Consider the following 23,957-nt stretch of genomic DNA (forward strand, 5'->3'; position numbering starts at 1 on the left):
GTGTGTTTTGTTGGACTTGTGCCAACTTTTAAGACTTGTAAGCCAAAAAGACTTGTATGTGTAGTAGTCTCTTTACATTATTAGAAATAGAAAAACACCAAGAAACCTATTAGATCTAGACTAAATATCTAAATTAGTTCTCAAAAAAATTTCATATAAAAAAATTTTATTTTCTAATAAATTTTTATTTTGTAGAAGTTGTCAAGAATTATTTCTGTTAGACATATTAATTTTTTATCGTTTTAAAAATACACTAATTTATCTTATAATTATATTTTTAGAGATAATATCATATAATTAATTTTTTTAGGAACTTACTTATCTAATAATATATATATTTGATTTAAAATAACAGAGAACTAATAATTTTTAAGAGCTTTTTTTCGTTATTTTCTACGGTATCGAATTTAAGAGTAAAAAAAAATTTACCGAAATGACTAATTTGGATATTTATTCTTAGGAAAGGGGCCTTTTATGCTATGCTTGGAAAGAGATGGCCGTTTATATTTGTTTCATTTTGGTTGGAGGAATGGGCTAGCAGCCCAGACTAAAGAGGCCCAAAATACTTCAAACATTACTGCTAACAAAGACAAGTGGCATGGCATCAAAGCTGATCTCAGTTGAATACCAAAAAAAAAAAAAAAAAAAAAACTGATCTCAGTCACCACCATCGCCGGAGAGAGCTCCCAGACTGTGAGATCGCGATTGCTCTCAACCGCTCACTTTGCAGGCTGATCGGCTACCGTGTTTCCCTCCCTATGAACAAGCTTGAACAGCAGGAACCTTCTCTCCTTTTCAATTGATGAACTCTTCTCAGCAAGGTATTTATCTTTTCTTCCATAGGATTTGAGTTTGTGATCATTTTTATCCCCGTGTGGACCATGGTAATTTCAGAAAACTCAGGTCTAAAAACACATAAATTAAAGTTGAAGGGGATACATTTTTTTTTCTGTACTCCATATTATAGGTTGAGTTGGCGGAAGTAAGTAGCTTTGGTGAAGTTGTTACATTTTATTACAGGATTCGCAGTTCAGGCTAAAGTAGCTTAGTGTTGAGTAGTGTTATCAGTGATTGATCTGCGGGTGTACGTTAGCGTAAGATGTGCTTCGATTGAAACTCTCTTTGAACCGCTAATTTCATTCCAATTGCAATGGCTCAGATTCCCAACCTGGACAATGCCCCCATCAATCTCATTTCAATCAGGTATACCTCTTTTAAAAGTATTATTTGATAACAATTCTAAATTTTTAATTTATATGGTTATATTTCAGGGAACAATCCCAAAAGGAGCTCATCAACATCCTCAAGAACGTAACTGTTTCTCAATTCCCACCAATTTTTTTGTCCTTTTTTGGTTTTGAGTGCAATTCGTTGTGATGGCACTCAAAAAACAAATTGACTATGTATTGTAAATTGCTTGTGGTCGTTCTTGTTTTAGATTCGAGGGAAGAAGTGTTTGGTTATCGATCCGAAGCTAGGGGACTCTCTTTCTCTCATCATACAGACATCGTTACTCAAGGTAATTAAATTTTCTGTCTTTTGCTTCTATTCAATTTTTACACTAAACATATTTATTGTATTAGATTTCAGAAAATCATTCTTGCCCATCGAAGATAGTTGGAATTTTTTTATAAGTAGTAGTTTGTTGTTTAGATGATTGGATAGTTTTATTGTATACTGAGAGGTTGTGTTGAACCGGTGAAATAGGAGCATGGAGTTGAATTGCGGCATCTTTCGGCTGACCACATTCAAACTGACTGCACCAAAGTGGTCTACCTCGTGCGATCTCAGCCTAATTTGATGCGACATATATGTTCTAATATTCACCATGACGAATCAAAAGGACTACAAAGAGAATATCATGTTTATTTTGTCCCCCGCCGCACTGTTGTTTGTGAGAAAGTGTGTTTTCCCTTAACTTGAGTATGTTGTACTAGTATACTTGTCCTACCATACAAAATAATTATATTTTCTTGTGAACAGGTTCTTGAGGAAGAGAAATTACATAACATGGTTACAATCGGGGAGTATCCCTTGTATATTGTACCAATGGATGAGGATGTACTATCATTTGAGCTTGACCTTGCTTACAAAGTATGTTGTTGGATATTACCATTTCTGCTCTTCCTGATATATCTATTGAGTTAATTTGGTATTGTTGTCCCTATGAGTTATAATTTATCATCTTTGAAATCATCTTCCATTTAATATTTGCTTTGAACAATTACTTATCCTTGTTTGCCTTCTCATCTATGGTAGGAGTGCCAAGTTGATGGTGATACAAGTTCGCTTTGGCATATCGCAAAAGCAATTCACAAACTTGAGGTTGTAGTTTTGAATACATAATGTTGTCAAATTTGTTAGCAGGGAAGTTTTGGACTCAGAACAATTATCATCAAACTGATAGGAGATAATCAAATACAAATAGAATTCCCTTTTTGATATAATATCATCAATCTGCTTGCCCTCTTTCTTAAAATTGTTTCATTGTTGTATTTTATTATTTTATTTTGCAGTTCTCTTTTGGAGTGATACCAAATCTGAGGGCAAAAGGAAAAGCATCTGTGCGTGTTGCAGACATCCTAAACCGAATGCAGGCTGAGGAACCAGTCAACTCATCTGACGTAATCATGCTCTACTCTGTTTTTTTTTCCCTTTCTTTCTTCAAGATAACTGGCAACAGTAAAACAGCCAAAAGATACCCCATAAAGAATAAAACTCATATACACAGTGAGAGTTTTCAAAGCTTATTTAAATACGCCGTACAGTCCTCTGATTGTTTGATATTTGTATATAGATGGTTATGCCAGAGATAAACACACTAATCCTTTTAGATAGAGAGGTATGTCCTGCCGTTCCATTTACTGGATACAATTGACATCTTCAAAACTTATCATTGAAATTGGGTGCACAATGAATGCAGGTGGATATGGTTACTCCTTTGTGTTCTCAATTAACATATGAAGGATTACTTGATGAGGCAAGTTAATGTAGAAGCAGCCTACATATTTATGAAAGGATACATATTGCATAGTATATTTTATTGCTTGTTATTTGATGATCGGTCTTTTCTCCTAAGAATATGAGAATATCTCCTAATCAAGTTTGGTCTTCTTAGTATATTCCTTCCCTTCATTTCTTTCTGAATTTTAATATTGTAAGTATGAATACCAAAACTTTCCAATACATGCTTTAGTTATTTGGATAAGTAGTTTTGGAGCGTTATGTAGCCTTCATGGCTTATTCTGGTGCCATGATTTTGTCTTCAGAAATATATAATTTCAGCATATGGAAAGAGTTGAAATGTGGCTTACCTTTTTTCTATCTTATTGCATTTGTATAATGCAGTTTTTGAATATCAAGAATGGTTCTATAGAGCTTGATGCGTCTATTATGGGACTTCAGCAAGAGGGGGAAAAAACTAAAGTTCCACTTAATTCAACGTAGGTTACTTTTCTGACTTCCTCTTTTAGTTTCTACCTTCTATTAATGATGCAATGTTGATGGATGTTAACTCTCTTATCTATGAGGTTTGAGATGCTTTACTTGCATCATACCTGTTATCTTTTATTTACCATTTGCTCTTTATATATCTTGAAATTTGCTTTCCTGTCCTGTGTTAGTGACAAGCTCTTCAAGGAGATACGGGATCTCAACTTTGAAGTTGTTGTCCAGGTTGATTTTATATTTATCTTGACTAATCTCTCTCTCTCTCTCTCTCTCTCTCTCTCTCTCACACAGGAGTGAAAAGGTTATTTAGATAGACCATCTATGGTTCCCTTGTAGTTCTAGTTTCTTAGTTGCTGTCTGCAGTATTGCAGATTTTGCGTCAAAAAGCTACATCCATGAAGCAAGACTACACTGAGATGACGACTACTGTAAGTTGATGTCCTATACTTGGATGCTGCTTTTCCAATTAATTTTGCAAAAAAAAAAAAAAAAAAAAAAAAACTGTTTCAAAACCAAATTTTTATGTGAAAGTATTTATCGAATCGACTGGAATCCTATTGCATACTTTACCTTGGAGATCAAATCCTTCAAGCTGTCACAGTTGTATGCATGCTCATTAATGCAACCTAAGAATAATAAAATAGTTAACTGCATATGTTCAAGTATTTAAACTTTGAGAAGCCTAAACAAGTTTTTTTGACTATTTATATTAAGATGGATCGCCAAAGACATTCTAATATATTGCTTTCCATAATATCCAGTCACAATCAGTTTCCGAGTTGAAGGACTTCGTGAAAAAGCTGAACTCATTGCCAGAAATCACTGTAAGAACTTGTTCATTTTGACATTGACTTCATTAACTAGATTCTTAGAGTTATCAAAACATAATATGATTGAAATTATTTTTCCAGAGACACATAAATCTCGCTCAGCATCTGACAACATTCACATCAAAGCCTTCATTTCTGGGGCAGCTTGATATGGAACATACAATTGTTGAGTCTCAGAGTTATGACATGTGAGTTGATGTTGCATGCAGACGTCCTTAAAGTATTTGGATGGCATTTTATTGTAAATTAATCTGGTCAATGTTTGGAGTTTGCTAACTGGTGATGCATTGTGCTTTAGAGATTTCTGCTTGTACATAGCTTATGTTTTTAAGATGTGAAACTTTAGTCGCTAATTTATGCAGATGCTTTGACTATATTGAAGAGTTGATCCACAAGCAGGAGCCTTTGACGACGGTCCTGCGCCTTCTAATCCTATTTTCCGTTACTAATTCTGGGTTGCCAAAGAAGCATTTTGACTACTTAAGGCAAGCTTGAATGACCATGGATCTTTTCTTCTTTTACTTTCCTTTTCTTACTCATAGAAACTAGGTTACTTGTAATATTTCTCCATTCTTGCTTGTCTGCATTATACCAAGAGATCTTATTTTGTGGTACTCATTATTGTCCCATATGTTTGTAACTTCCATTTTTAGGAGAGAACTACTACATAGCTATGGATTTGAGCACATAACGACCCTAAATAATTTAGAGAAAGCTGGGCTCTTTAAAAAGCAGGTATCATGAACTAGTTGTTTACTTGCAAGCTCAAACGGATCTCTGGGATTTTTTTTTTTTATTATATTTGTGGACATATTTTTAACTAATGCTCATTTTGCATTTGATCCTCTTAGGAGTCAAGGAGCAACTGGCTTACCATAAAACGTGCTCTGCAGCTTGTGGTTGAAGACACTGATACAGCCAAGTAATTTTCTTCTAGATAATGTGATGCTTGGACACCTTTATTGTGTTTTTCCAATTTTGATTAGGAGGTTGATGCATGTTAGTGTAAAAGTGCTAGAAGCATTTTGACTCTTGCAACAATTGTCCCAGAAGTAATTGTCTTGCAAGTTGTTTTGACTTTACAATAACTACCCCTCAAGTCATGCATATAATGAGATGTGGTTTTGATTGGCAATGCAAAACATTTGACACCAATAGTATTTCAAAATTAATCTCTTTTGTTTGAGTTATACAGCCACAGATTAGAAAGTTATGGATTCTTCTTTAGAAATGTGTTAAATGAGTATGTATACAACACAACTAAAATAATTTCTTTTCGCGGTGGGATTTGGGGTAGGGCGGTTGTTAGACATTATGAACTGGTAATAGATACAGAAATAAGCATCTCACTATCACCTCATTAAAGGTTAATTGTTGCAACATTGATGTTCCCAGTAGTACGCGCTCTTTTTTTAATTAATTTATTTATTTATTTATTTATTACTACTTATTTTTAATTGCTCATCTTTTGTGGCTGCACCACAAGTATTCCTCTGTTATATTCACTTCTCAGTAGCAATTACTGATGGTGTTAATGTTTCAATTTGTCTTAGTGTATATAGTACATGGTATTTCTTGCAAAATCTTTCATGGGATTCATTTACATCATCATTACTTTATTAATAAAATGCTGTTTTGCAATTATCTACTTGTTGCACTCTTGTATCCCTACTAATTTTTAAGTGATTTCCCTCCCATTACAGCCCCAATGATATCTCTTATGTCTTCTCTGGATATGCACCACTTAGCATTCGTCTGATCCAGCATGCCATTCGATCTGGATGGTAAGTTTGAAACTTCAATACTAAAGGCCTTCTTCATAGCTACTATTGAGCATGGAAATTAATTATTTATCTAACATGATCATATATAAAATTTAAAGACAAAAGTTTATAGAGCTGTAAGTTTCATTTATAAGCAAGGTTCCAATGATGTTATTGTTATTATTAGTACATACTACTTTATAGTTGTGCTCTCTGTTGAGGATGAATTCCAATATTGTTCAGTTTCTTAACTCATTTTAAATTGGAAGACTATATTGTATTATTATAAACAGCGATTTCCATGCTAATCAAATTATCTTAGCCTTTAGTTCCAGTTTTTCATTTAAACACAATACATTTATTCAAAAAGATAATTTGATTGTGAGCTTAGTTTTCAAGCAACTCATGCAATATAAAATGTGATAATTGGTCTCTCAGGCGTCCTGTAGAAGAAATTTTGAAACTGCTACCTGGACCTCATCTGGAAACAAAGAGGGTTAGTACTTATTAAGTTGTCTAAATCATAATATCGGTGCATGCTATAATTGGCCAGCTGAAAATCTTATAACTGTTCCAGCAATATTTCAAGTTCTTATACTGTTCATATTAGTCACATCACTTATATATTCCACTTACCTTAACCTCTCTTTCTATTTATACTTAAGTTTGGCTTGCTTGGTTGCTTTTTTACAGGGTGCATTCTCAAATAGCCCATCATTTGACTCTTTATCAGGGGTTTCAACCGGCATAGCTAAGTATGGGTTTACATCAATCTCCATAAATGCAATGTTTATGCATTGATTTGACACTGCTAAAACATTTAGCAATAATAATATAACTAATAAGGTTCAGATGGATCCTATCTTTTATTCATCCACAATTTATTATTTGTTAAGGGTATCACTTAGCAGCAGAGGTGAGCTTTGCTACCTGGAAAAATAAACCCTAAATGCAAGAAAGAATTCAATCGCTTTTCTGCCATTTCCTTTGTTTTTAGTTTACTGAAAGAGATAGCAGTTGGAACTTGGTGGTCCCCATTTGAAATAGGAGTTTCAGAAATCGCAAAAGATTTTAGTCTTAAAGGAAGACGTTTTATAACTTCTTTTATAACGTTTTTTTTTTCCCTTCTGACCCGTTACATATTTCAGAGTACCTGATGGGAGGCGTGCCCTGGTGCTTGTTGTCTTTGTTGGAGGCGTTACCTTTGCAGAGATTTCTGCTCTTCGGTTTCTCTGTTCTCAGGTGTGGCAATCGTTTCCTTTTTCAAATTGCTTTTAACATGCTAACCAATACATTCTTCCTACTATTTAAATCCTGGTTTTGTAAACTTAGCTATTGATCCATAATGTAGCAGGTGAATGGACGTATTTGCTTAGTAAATTTGTGGCTTATCATGTCTTATCTTTTTGATGATGTGTACTAAAGGCATTATCTTTCTAGAATGGTATATAGTGTGTCACATTAGGTGTGAATCTCTTCTTGTCATGAAATCACTTGTTTCAAAAGGTTAAACTATTAGGTAGAGATACATAAATTGTCGCATCCAACACTTTTATTTGGTTCCTAAATCAAATTTACAATGTTGATTTTGCAGGAAGGCATGGCATATGATTTAATCATTGCAACCACAAAAATAGTCAATGGACAAACTTTGGTTGACACATTTATGGAGAAGCTAGGTTGATCAATCATTGCAGTTCATTTTTTTTTTCATTTTTTTTACTTTTATTTTTTATAAACTAAATTGTCTTTCCCGGCTTAGGGAGGTGAGTTTATGTTTGATGATGCCAAATGAAAGCTATATGCAGCCTAATCGAGTTCTTCTAGAGTGATGCTTAACCGATGTTTATTAATGTTGTAAAATAAGTGAGGCCTGGAATATGAGAGTTGTTTTTATTTAGTTCTACTATCGTATATTTGCTTTCTTTTATCTGGTTCTTTAATAGAATCTTGGTGTCTCTTCCATGGCTTAAGATTTCTAGAGATAGTAAAGTGTGATGAATTGTTAATTGAACTACATTTGACAAGGAACCTTAATTTGTATTAAAAAAAGTTTAAAAAAGAGACCCAACCATTAGCAATGATTACAAGATTTTAATCCGAAGTTCGTTATTGAATTGGAGTGCACACTTGGTGGCTAGCTTTACTTGCATTTACACTTTCTGCTTTCTAGGATGTTATCATTTAACATTTCCAAAACATTCCCTTCGTGATGTTTAATCATTTTCATTCCATGACTTGCCACGCTATTGTGGCACCTACAACGTGTAAGTGTTCTGGTATATCTTTATAGTAAACATCTTAGTTTAAACATTCGTAATGATATATTTTGTACTCGCTTGTCAAAATATGTCTAAAGAACCAAAAAATACAGAAAATAAAAAACTGGTATTTCAAAATAACTATTTATTCCGAATATTTAGATTCACTCATGTAATTTTAGTTATTATCAAATTTATTTATTACTTTTCTTATATGTTTCTAGTTGGTCATTTTTAAACAAATAGTCAAATACAGTAATTTGCAAATATTCAAGAATCATCATTTATATAATAGATATAAACGTGATTTTGAATTTAGAAATCTTGTACAATCGTCACATAACATCTTTTATAGCTAATTTTACAAAGTACAACCACAACATACAAAGTTCCTGCATATTTTGCATGCTCAGCTCTATCAGCAATGCAACAGAAATCAAAGTGAAGGAAAAACAATGGAGAATAATATACCATTATACCAGGTGGACATGGCTTACAATACAATATCATCTAAACATCTGAGCTAAATAATGAAGTTACATTGTCATTAGGCTAAGAACTTTGCACATTCTGATCCCCTTCAATCCGCTGTAAGACTTCTAATATGCTTCCTGCTTTTCTCTTGGCTCTATCTGTGCCATTTTCGGATAATTCGTGTAACACTTCTTCTGCGCCAAGTTCCTTTGCTAGTTTCAATTGCATTAGATCTCCCGTGCAAAGCGACCACAATACGGCCGCGGCATTCTCCCTGTTGCGTGGAGACCCCGTTCGTATAACCTCCACTAGAATAGGGATTGGCTCAGCCTGACCGATTCCTATCCTTCCTTCATGGTGGCTTGCAAGGATTGCCATTATAGCTAGTGCTTCGTCCACCATACCACCGCCGGCATCCTTCAAAAATCGCATTAATGGGGCTACTATACCGGCTTTGATGGCTCTTGCTTTGTTTCCTTGATAGATGGAAAGATTAAAGATCGCAGTAGCAGCATCCTTCTTACCTCTCGGAGTACCTTCGCAAAGTAACTTTATAAGAACTGGGATAGCTCCAGCTGCTCCTATTGCAACCTTGTTCTCATCTAGAACGGATAAGCTAAAGAGTGTTGCAGCCGCGTTTTCTCTAGCCTCCATGCTGCCACTTTTCAGTACATCTACGATATCCGGTATAGCTCCTGCATTTACTATAGTTCCTTTGTTGCTCTCATTGATTGAAAGATTAAGAAGTGCTGTAACAGCATGCTCCTGCGTTCGAGGATCCGAAGAAGACAACAATTCCACAAGAAGTGGTATTGCTCCTGCCTCGGCAATACACACTCGGTTATCTGCATTCCTTTTAGCCAGCAACCGGAGTTCACCAGCAGCTGCTCTCTGCTGCTCCATATCACCGTTTGCTAGTTTATCCAATAACGTGTTAATAGCAGTTCTGTCACAATCCGAATGATTGCTTCCGGATTTCTTTGCTCTACAGCTCCCCTGCTTCTTCGGTAGCTCAACACCATTGCTTTCGCACCATAAAGCGATCAAACTCTTCAAAACATAGTTAGGGGTAAGGGCAGTATGCAAAAGTGTCTGCTGCGTCTTGGGGCAGGTTTTGTGACCAGCATCAAGCCATTTCTGAATGCATGATCTTTCATATGTCTACAAAAGAAAGGGAAAATTTCATGAATAACCGTAAGTGGTACCTTTAGCAGAGCATCACAGCCGCTATATACTATAAACAATCGCTATACCTGACCAGTAGAGACAATTACAGGATCTTTCATCAGTTCAAGAGATATAGGACATCGAAAATCATCTGGGATTACTGGAGACCTGTGCTTAATTGGCACTTTTTCATCATCATTGTTATCAACCTCGGGATTTTCGGTTAATACGCAGTCCTTCAGTTTCCTAAGAAGGGATGTTATTGTCTCAAAATATTCTCCTGGTTCCCCACCACTTGTGATAACCAATTCGTGTAACTCACCAGACTCTTTCTTCAGATCATTTATAGTCCTCAAATGCAACTTGTCGGAAAGTCTTTTGAAGACAGCAGGATCAGGGTCTTTTTCTTTCTGTGCTACTTCCATATCCAAATCTAGTTGTAAATCAGCAAATTCTGTAGGATTTTTGGCTCTTTTGAATTGAGCATGCACCAGTTCAATCTGAAAAAAAGAATAAAACAACCATAAAAAACATAGGACATAACTAATTACCAACCGATGCTGCCCCTTGTCTTTTCCAAGAATGTCATTCCCAAACGTTTAAACCACAGGAATTGGTAAAAATGAGAGGGAGGAAAAAGTCTGAATTGCCAGAGATGTATGGTATTGTTGATTACCTGTTCCTGAACTTCCTCCGATATCTCAAGTTTGTCGTAGGAAATTCCACACAATGCCTCTTCAATTTTTTCAGTTATTTGTTGGAACTTAGCTATTGTATCATTCCTCTGCAAAGCCTGTGAATTTAAGCATTAGTCGGATAACAATTTAACATAACAGGTTGGATCAACTAATATGTTCAGAAAAGCAAAACCAAACCATACGAAAGCATAGGGCATCTTCACAAGTTATCCATCTTTACTCTAACATCAGTGGAATAAAACATTCACAATGAAATCCAAAACAGTGAGTTAGTGCAATATAAACATCTCAAAAAGTAGGAAGCTTCCACAACTGAATGGCAATAATTCGACCGCAAAATCGAACTCAAGGGGGGAAGGAATGCTCAAATTCTTATAAATGACATGTAGTCAATTTTTCTAGCAGACCTACATAAACAAAACATTGGCATCTCACAATCTCACATCAATGAAAACATCACTAAGAGAATTTTCTCCCACATCAAGAAAACGAAATGACCTACTAATCTGAGGTAACTCATGAGTCATAATCCTATTGCCAAAACACCAACACCACATAAATTCAACTTTCCTATATAGGGAGATCTTCACAAGAAGCTGAATCCACACATAACATACATAGATACATACATAAGTACATAACCTACCTGATAAAGTTTACTCCCATGGTTCACAGAGTTAAGAAGGGTCTTAGCTGAATCCAATGCAACGTTGAGACACTCAAAAGCTGCAACTTGTTCATCACTGAGGAGGGACTCATCATCACTGTCCTTCAATTCTTCAAAGAGAGGGCTCAAAAGCTTCACCCTCCTAACCAGATTCCCATAAATCCTCTTGCAAACGTTGTTGCACTCTGGAAGCCCTGAAATCTCCTTTATGGACTCAGCCAAACGCGCCACAACCATCATGGCCTTGGAGTTCTTCTCACTCCCACCACCCATTTTTTTATGGCACCGTTGGAAGAAGAGAAAATGTCAAAGCCACAAACTTTGACCACAGAACCGAAGGGTGCTTCAAGATTGGAGGTAATTGAGGATACCCAGATGAAGGAACTGTGGAAATCAATCATCAAGGGTATAGAGAGTTGAAAGCTGAATTCACCATGGATGATGTGAATTATTGATTCAAAGAAGAAGAAGCTTTGTTGTGTTGAAAGTTGAAACTTTGATAAAGGTAGGAATTTTTGGAGGAAAGAGAGAAGAGAATTTCGTAATTGAATTGGAAAAGTGAGAAGATTTAGATGGAATTGGAAAAATGGGTGTTAGTCTGCGACTATTGAAAGTATAATTCTATAATCTATTTAACAGAAAACGGGGAAAAAAGAAAAATGGATAAAATTGGATTGAAAATTATTTGAACAAAGTCGTGGCCTTTGTGTCTTTATTGCTCTTTGGAAAAAGTCGTTGGTGCGACGAGTCAAGAAGATCATAGATAATTAGGTGGTGAAAACTCAGTGAAGTCGACTTCACGTTAAGTTGATATCTAAGAGTTGTTGACTGAAAATTTAGTCAAATGAGTCAAATCATCTAACAACTTTTAAGTATCAACTTCACGTGAAGTCGACTTCACCTGAGCTTCCACCTAATTAGATACTATGGCTGTTTAAATTTTAATCCGATTCAAATAGACTATTCACTCCCATTTAAATCGAAAATTCATTAAAATTGTACTAATTTAAATTTAATTAAATTTTATTTTTTGACAAATTATATGAACTGAATTAAATTTTAAATTTATTTTTTAAAATCAATTCAATTTAATTTAAATTACATAATATATTATAATATTATTATTTTATTATCATATTTATATTTTTATTTATAATATATTTAATTTATTATATATTTTTATATTATTTATATATTATTATTATTTAGTAAATATTTATTTTAAAAATGAGATTTATTTATTTATTTTAATTAATTTATAATTTTTTATTAGTATATTATTGTTAGTTTTAAAAATATTGTTGAGATTATGTAAATTTAATTTTTTTTTAATTTATAAAACTATAATTCAATCAAATCCAAACCATTTGAAATTGGATCGGATTCTCTAAACAAAATTATTCAATCCAAATTGCATCACAAATAAAATTAATATTTAAATTGGATGAATTTTTAACTCAAAAATAATCCAAAGTGCACTACCAAACACTCCTAATAAAGATAACCAAGGTAATAATTCTAATATGTTACATAATTTATTTTTGAGTAAAGTATTGTTTTTGTTCTCAACATTTGGGGTAAGTTTTAAGTTGTCCCTAACGTTTGAACCGTTCTGTCTAAGTCTCTAACGTTTCAAAATTGACTCAATGTTGTCCTGCCGTTAGGAATCTATTAAAGGAATTGACGGCGGGACAAAATTGAGACGATTTTAAAACGCTAGGAACTTAAATAGGACGAAAATGTTGGAGACAAAAACGATACATAGAAATAAATTTCAATTTTATCCTTCATTAATATCAATCTTTTACGGTATATAGTTATTCAATTATTTTTTAATCACATCTAAGTAAGTTACACTTAATCACATTAATTTTATTCTAAATAAATTTATTTTTTTATAATTTTACTATTAAAAATTTTTACTCATCATAAAATATTTGTAGAATGACTAGCAATTATTTTTAAATCACATCTAAATAAGTTATACTTAATCACATTAATTTTATTCTAAATAAATTTATTTTTTTATAATTTTACTATTAAAAATTTTTACTCATCATAAAATATTTGTAGAATAACTAGTACATAAACTTGTGGGGAAAAAATGATACATATACAATAAAGTAATGTGATTCTAATCATTTTACAAATATTTCATGATGAGTAAAAGTCTTTAAGAGTAAAACTATCAAAAAAAAATTATTTAGAATCAAAGTAATGTGATTAAGTGTAATTCACTTAAATGTGATTAAAAAATAATTGAATAACTATGTACCGTAAAAGATTGATATTAGTGAAGGATAAAATTAAAATTTATTTCTATGTATCGTTTTTGTTCCCAACGTTTTTGTCTTATTTAAGTCACTAACGTTTCAAATCGTCTCAATTTTGTCATGCGCTAATTCCGTTAACAAATTTCTAAGATAACATTGAGTCAATTTTAAAATGTTAGGGATTTAGATAGGACGATTCAAATGTTAGGGACAACTTATTGATCAAACGTTACAGGATTGCTCTGGTTTTATTGATCCTTTGGTATTAAAAATCCGAGATATTATGTCTTGGAAATAGCGTGCTGATCTCTGGTTGATCTTGAGAGATGCAAACACAGTAGCAGACATCATGACAAAGACTGTAATGAGGACCTTTTCTTCTCAAGTGGAGCTTCTGTTGCTAGGAGTTTGAGAGTAGTATTCAGTGGGACTACCTTTCTTAAGCAGTTTCTTATTTATTTTTATTTCTTTCTTTGTTTTTGTTTGTTTTCTTTTAAATAAAAAAAAAAAGTTAGAGGCAACTTTAAAACCTACCCTAAATATTGAGAACAAAAGCCATACTTTACTCTTTATTTTTTTTACTTTTTATAGCTGATAAATCTTTTTAATTTGAATAATAGAAAATCGATATGCCTTATGTAAAAGGTCGTCAGAATAAAGGGGATTTTGGGCTTGTTTGGGTGAACTTTCTAAAAAAGATATTTTTTCGAATTATCTTTTTTTAAAAGATTTTATAGAGAAGTAAAATTAATTTTATGTTTGGATATCTCATGTAAAAAGGTCTTTTTATCAATCAATTATGTTTGGGTATAACAATATAAAAGTACTTTTTTGTTTATTTATTACATGAAAAATATTTTTTTTAAGGAAAAAAGATCTTTTAAAAAAAGATGTAAATTACAACTTCTCAAAAAAGATCTTTTTTTGATTTTACTAGTGCTTTTACTTTTACTACTAGAAATTTGCCAAACACGTTAAAAAATAAAAAAAGATCTTTTTTCATTAAAAAAAGATCTTTTTTTATACATAACCAAAATAAGAAGATAAATTTATAATTATATATATTATTAGAAAGAATTTTTCTAGGAAACTAATTAGAATAGTCACCAATTCAAACCAATTAATTAAAAAACAGGTCTGTTATATAAAAAAAATCTATTATCCTAATTTTTTAAATTTTAAAATTAAAAATAAAAATAAATTAAAATTAACTTAATTGACATATATTATAATTAGCTCGCTAAATTTTTTCTTTTAAAATCTCCCCACATGCTAACAATTTAGACATTAAATTCTTCATCTTTGATATTTGGAACTTCTAAGGTGAGTTGTCAATTCTAATCAAGAAGTGATATCATGTTAATTGTTCAATTGAAAAATAAGGGCAATTTACCTAAATAAATAAATTGGGTGAAAGCTTTATTTAAATACATAAAACAGAAATTTTTTACGTATATGTGCATTTTTACACTTCTATGTAAACCGTGAAAAGCTACCACGATTTCTGATTTTAACATAAACCGTGACAAACTACCACGGATTATGGTGTTTGTGGTTTGTGTGTAAACCGTGGCAAGCTCCAACGGTTTATGAAGAGAGAAAACTAAGTATAAACGTGGCAGGCTCCCACGGTTTACGAAGGAGAAATTTTTATCATAAACCATTTATTTTTAGATGTTTGATTGCATCAATGTGGTATCATTTAGACTGCGCATGATAATTGCATCAATGTGGTATCATAAATTTAGGAAATAAATTAAACTAGTTTTATTTTATATATGAGTGTCCATTTAGATGATTATGCTATTTTAATTTACATTACATTTAAATAGTAGAAAAAATATAATCTAAATCTATAATTTTTGCCTGTAGTCCAAATTGAACCAATTTTTAATAATAAAATTATATAACTTTGATAAAAAAAATTGTAAAAAAAATAAATTTTATCATATTACCACTTTAACTACTCATACATTTATATCACCACTTTAATTACTCATACATACATATATAAGTAATGACATTATAATATATATAAAGTATAATAAAGATTTTTAGTCAATCATTTTTCTATTAACTATTATGTTCTTTTATTTTCCTTTATTTGCTGTCAACAAAATAATATAAAATAAACTGTAAGAATTTTTTTTAATAATTTTTAATTTTTAAAATTTCATTGATTTAAAAGTTCTTTTTAAAAAATGCTTAAATTTTTTAACATAATTCTTAATTCTTATTTATATTTATTTTAAAAAGTTCATTATTGAATTCATTGCTTATGAAAGAAAAATTTTACTCTCTTCTTTAAGGGTTTTTTATTTAAATAAATTAAATATATTCAATAATTACTAAAATAAATAATTTAAAAAATTATTACAAAAATATGTTAGTCTTTCATATATCGTTTAAACGAGATAATTTTGCACGTATCTTGTTTACAGTATAAACGGAATATATGTATTTATAAATATAAAAATATATTTTCTAAAAATAATAAAAATATTATTAATTTAAATTGGACCAAATTTTTAAAAATAAAACATTTCAAATAATAAAAAAGATGGACGGTTTTATATAATAGAAAAGATGGACGTTTTAAAAATGGAACACTATTAACACAATTAAAATACGATTATTAAAATACCATTATTAATAAATACGGTGTGCTAACTCATACAAATTAAAATATGGGAAGCATGAAGTGAAGTTAATGCACGATAAATAAAACACAAAAAAAATGAGAAGAGAATTGGCAAACGGTTATCTCCTATTTTTTCTTTGTTTTATTTATCCCCATCAACCTCTCTTAACAATTGGCGAGCGGTTATTTCTTATTCTTCCTCTGTTTTATTTATCTCCTTAACACAATTAAAACTGATGGGTGTGCGAGAACGCCGCTGAATTCTGTCACAATTATCATGCGCAGGCTAAATGATACCACATTGATGCAATCAAACATCTAAAAATAAATGGTTTATGATAAAAATTCCTCTTTCATAAACCGTGGGAGCTTGCCACGGTTTATGCTTAGCTTTCTCTATTCGTAAACCGTTGGAGCTTGCCACGGTTTACACACAAACCACAAATACTATCATCCGTGGTAGCTTGCCACGGTTTATGTTAAAATCAGAAACCGTGGTAGCTTCCAACCGTTTACATAGAAGTATGAAAATGCACATGTACGTAAGGAATTTCTGTTTTGTGTATTTGAGTAAAGCTTTCACCCAATTTATTTATTTGGGTAAATTGTCCGAAAAATAATATTAATACTTGTTTTAAGTAGAAAATAATTTCTGAAACATAAATTACTTTTAATAATAATAATAATAATAATAATAATAATAATAATAATAATAATGAAATTTCGCAGCAAATATCATGTAAAGCAAATATCATGTAAACGCCGACATGGCATGAAGCAATCAACTATGTGTAGTTCGGCCATTCACTTCCTCATTCCACAACCAATCTTGATTTTTTTTTTTTAATTTAGAAAATAATAGAAAAATAAGAAAAAAATCAAAAAACAAAAAAACAAAAAGCTAATTCAGAAAATTGTCAATTTTCGTTTGACATTTTCCTCATTCATAGGTCATTTGCTTAGTCACCCTATAATCCAACCCAGCTTGGTTGCGTAAAAGAAATGCAAGGAACAAGGGTAGGTGGCACCATCTATAATTTATTAGAAATTAATATATTTTCTACAGATATTAGAGTTTCATTTATATCTTTAATTTTTCTATCAAATCACCAATATTGCAAAAAGCATGTCAAGCAACGGTAGCCTTTCTATAAATAATCATAAATATATAGATTTATACATAATAGTTTCATTTCAAATTTTCAATAATAATATAAACTATTTTTTACATGTCTAACAAATATTATCATTTTTTACCAACACTTGATTAACAATAATTTACATCCATATTTACAAAAACTTTACACACAAGAATTAATACAATTTACACCCATATTTTTCAAAATTTGTACACATAAATTAATAAAATTTATTTATTAAAAAAATTTAATATTAACATTGATCAATAATAACAAAAAATACTAAAAATTACTACCCCAAAAATTTCTGACATAAATTGGCTTGTCTAGAGCTTCCTACCTCAACGTTTCAAGTCTTGCAAGTACTTCATTCATTCTCTTTTATTTGATCATTGTCACTTCATTGCAATTTTAGATGAAGATAATTTAATTTAAAAATACACTAAAATAATAGTAAAGTAGGTCAAACACTTGAAATACTTGTGCAACAAACAGAAGAGCATTCAAGTAAGTTCAATTTAACCATGATTTTGTTGATCTCACAAAGCATGTCTGCTACAACAGAAACAACCTAATGCACCTTGTGACTAAATCCTTTAACCGAATTAGAAACAAGGTATATCAATCCATTAAAAAAAAGACCAAGGACTTGTGTATTACATCATAGTATTCATTTGACTCGTTCTACAACCACCTAATGTATCATTTTGATTTTATGGCATGATGTTATATTATATGACACTACATATCAATAAAACCAGAGGCATATGGGATCACAAATTCACAATATACATCAAATTCCTTCCTCATTCATTATAATTTTGAAGGATCCAAAGAAAAATGCACATTTTTCTGTGAATAAGAGTCCTGGTCCTAGCTTACATCAAGAAGCTGAAGGGCGAGGCAGTCTTTTCGCAATTTCCTGTGGTATAAAGAAAAGGGGGTAAAAAAAAGAACAAGTGATCAATCTTTAAGCATAATACGAATGTCCATACACATTTACTTAAAGAGGATTTTCCCAATGAAACTATTGATATATAGCATCATGATATGCATAGTGATGCATCAAATAATAACAGATGTGAAAATGAAGATTACAAACATGAGAAGTAGAGAGGAGGAGAAAAGGACAGCCAGATCAGAAGGTGAAAACTCCATTCAAGTATTACCAATTGAAAAATTATTAGAATTGCATGTGCAGGTAGGATTCTAACCGTCATACTAATACGATTCTTTAAGGTCAAGACTCGAGTATAGGCTTCGCATGGAGCTTATCCTTAAAAACTTTTCTTACAATTTTACCTCCCAACCAAACATACCCTAAGAGTAAAAAGCAATGACATCTAATGCATATTTTGAATGGTAAAGATGAAAGATCTTGAGTGCATTTATCCAGGTCTCTAAGGAGACTACTTGAACCTAGGATTTAATCTTGGCCAGGTTACTTCGCCTAAACTTTAGGGTATTGTCCCCTTCCCCATACACTGGTAACCAGAGAACCAGAGACCATCGAATCAAATTTTCAAGATCTATTGCATATTGGACTTCACATTGTTGGCTACATTTATGATATGCTTGAATGACTTAATCAAATAATATCTAACCAATGTTATACAGCAACAACAACAAAGTTTTATCCCACTAGGTGGGATCAACTACATGGATCAAACGATATCATTGAATTACGGAATAAAGGCAGCAATCACTAATTCTGAGTTCCCTCCCAACAAATTTTTAGGCTGCGTTTGAAGACTATCCTAGACAAAATTACAAAGATATTCCAGGATGCAAGCTGGTTGGAGGAGATAGATAAGGAGATAGGCAACATATTTCCGTCTTGGAACAGATGAACTTTGTAATTTTTGTTCACCCAAAATGTGGGAACAGACTTCTGTCTCTACTGTCTCAACAAGCTGTATTTTGGGTCTTAGTATGATTACCAAATGGGGCCTTAAGGATGATATAGGTCAGAAAAAAGTAGGCACGGTAATAATTTTTTAATTAAATAAGTACAATGTAAGAACCTGGCATCTAGAGTAAATAGAAGAATGAAACGGTAATAAAAGGGCATGGGAGAGGGAGTGATATCAGTGAGATATCACCCAATTTCCCAGTATTCGTTATTATTATTTAGTAAAAGGAAGATATCACAAAAGTATCAGGTAGACCTGATTCTCTCCTAGCGTCTAAATCCATCTTTCTCCATCTTTTCCCATGCCCTCTCACTACTTCTCACACGGCTTATAGTTCCCACCTCTCTCTCATAACAAAATGCTCACTGTCCCTCACTCACTTGCAAGTTAGTTACAAAACCCACCCTAGCCCATATTTCACTCAATTACAGTTAGGTCTCTAATTTCTAATTGGCTTGGTACATAACATATAAAAAGTAATACAAAAGAGTGTAAAACATCCTCGCAGCAGAAACAAAAATGAAAACTGACAACACATGTCAATCCCGTTGTATATGAGCTAAAAGTAACACCATCAATCAGATCATGTGCAAAGGGATAGCAGGTCAATCATAGCTTCTGAACCCACAAAAGAAGGGGGAAAAAAAAAAGAGCATCTTCGACTTCATGCCTACTCCTATTATCTTTATTTTAGTATCCTCAGTGCCTTATGAGAAGGTCAGTAGTAATTCTTGAGAGGCTTTGCAGTTTTCCAGACAGAGGAGGCTCTACCTAGCAGTTTGCGCATGCCAGCATGTTTGTTCAACTCCTCTAGAAGCAGCAATCCTAGATGGCATTAAAATGTGATCCAGATCTAGGCCACTTTAATTCGCTTGGTCTTCTCTAAAACATTTTCTATTGGCTAAAGTTGGTGTTATTGACTGACATCACCACCATCAGAAAAGGCTCAAGTTTGGAAGTTTCACGGGACAGGAGTCCTTCCCCTGAGATCATCTTTGGCTTGTGCAATATATATATATATATATATCATTTTGGTACAGCTACCTTCAGGCTGCAAGAGCATGGTGGGGAAGCTTGCTACTAGCATGATCAATAATGTCCTAGGAGATCATAGATCAAAGTAAAGACTGAAAAGTTACTACCATAATAGCCTTGGGAAAATCTCAAATACCTGCATGTCAATATCACACAGTATTCCAAATTCCCAACAAGATTTAATACTTGAGCATGTTTTGACTCAAACTTCTTGTGGCCTGCTGTGTACAATTTACTGCTAAACAGACTAAGCTTCATCTCGCATGAACAGTATTGACGCATTACCCTTTTATTTTTTGCACCTTATATTCAATAGGATTTACATCCAAATAAAACTGTAACCATACATATTTTACATGTAAATTCCCAAATTGCAGGAAATTCTGAAATCCAGTTACATCCGAATGGTCACTACTACTACTGCTACTACTACTACTACAACAAAGAAGTGTTATCCCACTTGGTAGAGTCAACTAAATAGACCAAACGACAATAGGGTGCCTTTCATAAATCATAACTGTACCCATGTATACTTAAATAGTTAAATCTCTTTGAATAAAACAACAATCATACATATTCTAAACAATCAACAACTTACTGAATGTTACATGCAATCACGGACATCCTAATAATTAGAATATTTACACTATTGTTCATCCATTCCTATCCTTATCAAAAAAAGTCATGATTAATTTGAAAATTAATAAATTGGAAGGGGGGAAAAACATCAAAGTACCTCAAAGAGTTCATTTATGTTGTCTGCTGTCTTTGCAGATGTCTCTATAAAGAACATTCCGTTCTTCTCTGCATAGTCAATGCCATCCTTCACGGAAACAATGAAGTATACTCTATGAGAAAACAAGAGACTCGAGTCTCTAATGAAAAATAGAAATATATTGAGGAGTATTGCAATACCTGAACAGCCACCTCTCGCTTCTCATGAAGATCAGCTTTATTACCAACCAATGCCAGAACTATTTCAGGGCTTCCGTGCTTTTGTAGCTCCTACAAAATTAACAATACTTTAGATCCTGAAACAAATTGACAGAAAATGTAGAAACTCAAGCTATTCCAATCTAATCAATGTAACAGACAAAAAGATATTCTTAGAATTGTAAGCCTAACTCAAAGGGCTAGTTCAAAGGGGGAGGACTTCGCAGTGATTCCCACATCCTAATGACTAAACCCAAAAAGAAATCACAATATAGAACCATGTGATAACTACCAAACTACCTTAACCCAGTATTGTGCTTTGCTGAAAGATTCCGGGCTTGTAATATCATAGACAATAACTGCAACCGCTGCACCACGATAATATAGGGGTGCCAATGCAGCATACCTGAAATAGATTTCATTAGCAGTCAAATTTTATTTCCAGATGAGAAACATAACATTAGCTGAGTTCTCCAAATTGTCTGTATAATAATATACTGTGTAATCTGGAAAGAAAAAGGGATTTACCTCTCTTGACCAGCAGTATCCCATATTTCAAACTTAACTGTTGTAGAGTCTTGCAGTGCTATCGTTTGCGACAAAAAAGATGCTCCAACAGTTACCTTATATTACAAAGTCTAAAGGAGATAAGAATCCTATTATCAAGTAATTTTCATAACATATCTATCTGAAAGACAATGTGCATAGCTTAGCTGCATTTAGCATGACCAAACACCATATAAACACGTTTACCTCAGATTTATTAGGAAAATTTATGTAAGTGTTTTGGAGAGAAGTAACGGAAGCAATATTGGTACCTTGGATGTTGGATCGAATTGACCACGGACAAACCGTAGAACAATACAGCTTTTACCGACGCCAGAATCACCTAAGAGAACAAGCTGTGTTCAACAACATTTGAAGGTTAGTTATTGGGCCTTGTAAAATTGAACAACAAAATATCGGAGGTTTAACAATTAACGGCATCATTAAAATTAAGTTTAGCTAAATAATTGATCACAACGTAAACAAAATCCAGGAAATAAATAAGTTCCAAACTTAAACCACCCCCCCCCCCAACAACACACACACACACGAAAAAAAAAAACCGAAACTTCCCTGACTTCCCTTTTCTAATAAAAAACGAATTCAAACGTACAAGATCAAAATTTTTAGAAAAAAATATCATTATCCATAAAATACCTTAACACGAAGGTTCTTGGCGTCCTGCCCTCCACCATTCTCAGAATTGTCTCGACCAAGCGGTCTCGAATCCCTACCTGTATTCAATTTCATCCAGAAACCCTCGTCAAACCTAAAAACAAGAACAAAAAAAAATGTTCCAAATTGCCCCAACCCCGATAAACCAAAACCCCCAAATCAAAATCAAAAGCAAAATTACTCGAAAAATCCAAACTTTTTAAATCCCCTTTTCAGCTCACGAGCTAAATTAACCTAAAAAATTAAGAATTTGGATAAAAATTGAAAAGAATTGTGTGTACCTAGAGTGGAGGAGCCACAGCCCATGGTTCAGAGAGGAGAGAAATGGAAGATGCGGTCACAACTCACAGCACTCGCTATGAAATTTGGATCCTTTTGTGCGTGTGTTTTGTTATGGTTGTTGGAGTCCCAAAAAGAAATTGGGGCCAACAAAGCACACAATCTGGTACAGTTAAGGGTTCGTTAATGGAAGGTTTGATTGTAAAGTTGGAAGTTGAAACTGACTTCAAAGTATGAAAAGTTTTTGAGATGATTTGTTTTGTTTCTGCTCTGTTTCTTTCTGCCGTGTGAAAATCGTTGCCTTCGTGAGGACAAGAATTTCGACGGCGGATAATCTCGTCGCAAAATAATGACTAAATGTGATTAAATTAATAAATTTTGTTAGCTCAGTTATTAATTATATTATGAATATTTTATATATATTGCAAATTAAGAATTTCATTTTTTAATACCATTAATATATTAAAATTTTAATTTTAATATTTATTTTAATAAATATTTTTAGAACACTTATTAATTCATAAAAATTTTTGCTAACTTATCTCTTAACAAATTATAGTTATCTCAATATTCTCAAACTCAAAAGTGATGCTACTAGAATGAAATTGAATGAATTTTCTTATTACTTAACATAACCGATCCGATTTGATTCAATTCATTATTTTGCAATGCATCTTGTTCTAGATGATAATAAGTATCGAGAATTTGACCACACGAAACGGAATCATACATTACCAGCATTACAAAGAATGTGAATAACGTAAGAATTAAAAAATAATATTGAATCGGTAAAATGGCGGGTAAATGAGATAAAATGTATATTCAAGGCAGTAAATACTTAACGAATACTAAGAAAATATATAAAACGTGGGCTCCACAAGCAGGTAACACACATATTCTTTATCTCTACTAAGAACTCTACTGACTTAAGTTTTGGAGTGCATTTACAGGTTGCCCTCTGGACTGGTGCGAAAACAATCCATCTCGGGATCTCGATAACTCATAAATTCGTATCAACCTCTAGGTACGAACATGGGCACCGTCTGTAGGGACCCTAAAATTGTTTCATAACTATGGCCGATCACAAAATTCAATCCACCGTTGATTAGAACACGCTTCACAAGGAAAAGCACCACGAGGATGGTCGTGAAACTGATCCCAATTCCACTGATAAACATCAAATCCCATAGGGTTCGAGCACAATACTAGAGCT

At 32.7% G+C, this 23,957-nt stretch overlaps 3 protein-coding genes across 3 annotated transcripts; 1 reads left to right on the forward strand and 2 right to left on the reverse strand.

Annotated features, from left to right (window-relative positions):
• Window positions 1-582: 582 nt before the first annotated feature.
• LOC112777676 (vacuolar protein-sorting-associated protein 33 homolog) lies at window positions 583-8,008 on the forward strand. The gene is made up of 23 exons (XM_025822073.3): window positions 583-821; window positions 1,021-1,203; window positions 1,272-1,311; window positions 1,439-1,519; window positions 1,708-1,902; window positions 1,984-2,094; window positions 2,260-2,325; window positions 2,517-2,624; window positions 2,798-2,842; window positions 2,924-2,980; window positions 3,349-3,443; window positions 3,624-3,675; window positions 3,822-3,878; window positions 4,212-4,274; window positions 4,362-4,468; window positions 4,643-4,765; window positions 4,934-5,015; window positions 5,132-5,202; window positions 5,984-6,064; window positions 6,482-6,539; window positions 6,737-6,798; window positions 7,192-7,285; window positions 7,638-8,008. Exons 2-23 carry the CDS (start codon window positions 1,151-1,153, stop codon window positions 7,725-7,727), a joined length of 1,791 nt encoding a protein of 596 aa, XP_025677858.1. The 5' UTR covers window positions 583-821; window positions 1,021-1,150; the 3' UTR covers window positions 7,728-8,008.
• Window positions 8,009-8,626: 618 nt separating this feature from the next.
• On the reverse strand, window positions 8,627-12,047 carry LOC112777675 (U-box domain-containing protein 14). The gene is made up of 4 exons (XM_025822072.3): window positions 11,290-12,047; window positions 10,622-10,738; window positions 10,032-10,445; window positions 8,627-9,939 (listed from the first exon to the last, which is right to left on the reverse strand). Exons 1-4 carry the CDS (start codon window positions 11,581-11,583, stop codon window positions 8,857-8,859), a joined length of 1,908 nt encoding a protein of 635 aa, XP_025677857.1. The 5' UTR covers window positions 11,584-12,047; the 3' UTR covers window positions 8,627-8,856.
• Window positions 12,048-17,871: 5,824 nt separating this feature from the next.
• On the reverse strand, window positions 17,872-23,132 carry LOC112776280 (ras-related protein RABF1). The gene is made up of 8 exons (XM_025820376.3): window positions 22,747-23,132; window positions 22,448-22,524; window positions 22,063-22,146; window positions 21,773-21,867; window positions 21,545-21,650; window positions 21,227-21,316; window positions 21,048-21,134; window positions 17,872-18,285 (listed from the first exon to the last, which is right to left on the reverse strand). Exons 1-8 carry the CDS (start codon window positions 22,769-22,771, stop codon window positions 18,247-18,249), a joined length of 603 nt encoding a protein of 200 aa, XP_025676161.1. The 5' UTR covers window positions 22,772-23,132; the 3' UTR covers window positions 17,872-18,246.
• Window positions 23,133-23,957: the final 825 nt, after the last annotated feature.

Source organism: Arachis hypogaea, chromosome 19, assembly GCF_003086295.3.
Source record: "Arachis hypogaea cultivar Tifrunner chromosome 19, arahy.Tifrunner.gnm2.J5K5, whole genome shotgun sequence".
Lineage (NCBI taxonomy): Eukaryota > Viridiplantae > Streptophyta > Magnoliopsida > Fabales > Fabaceae > Arachis > Arachis hypogaea.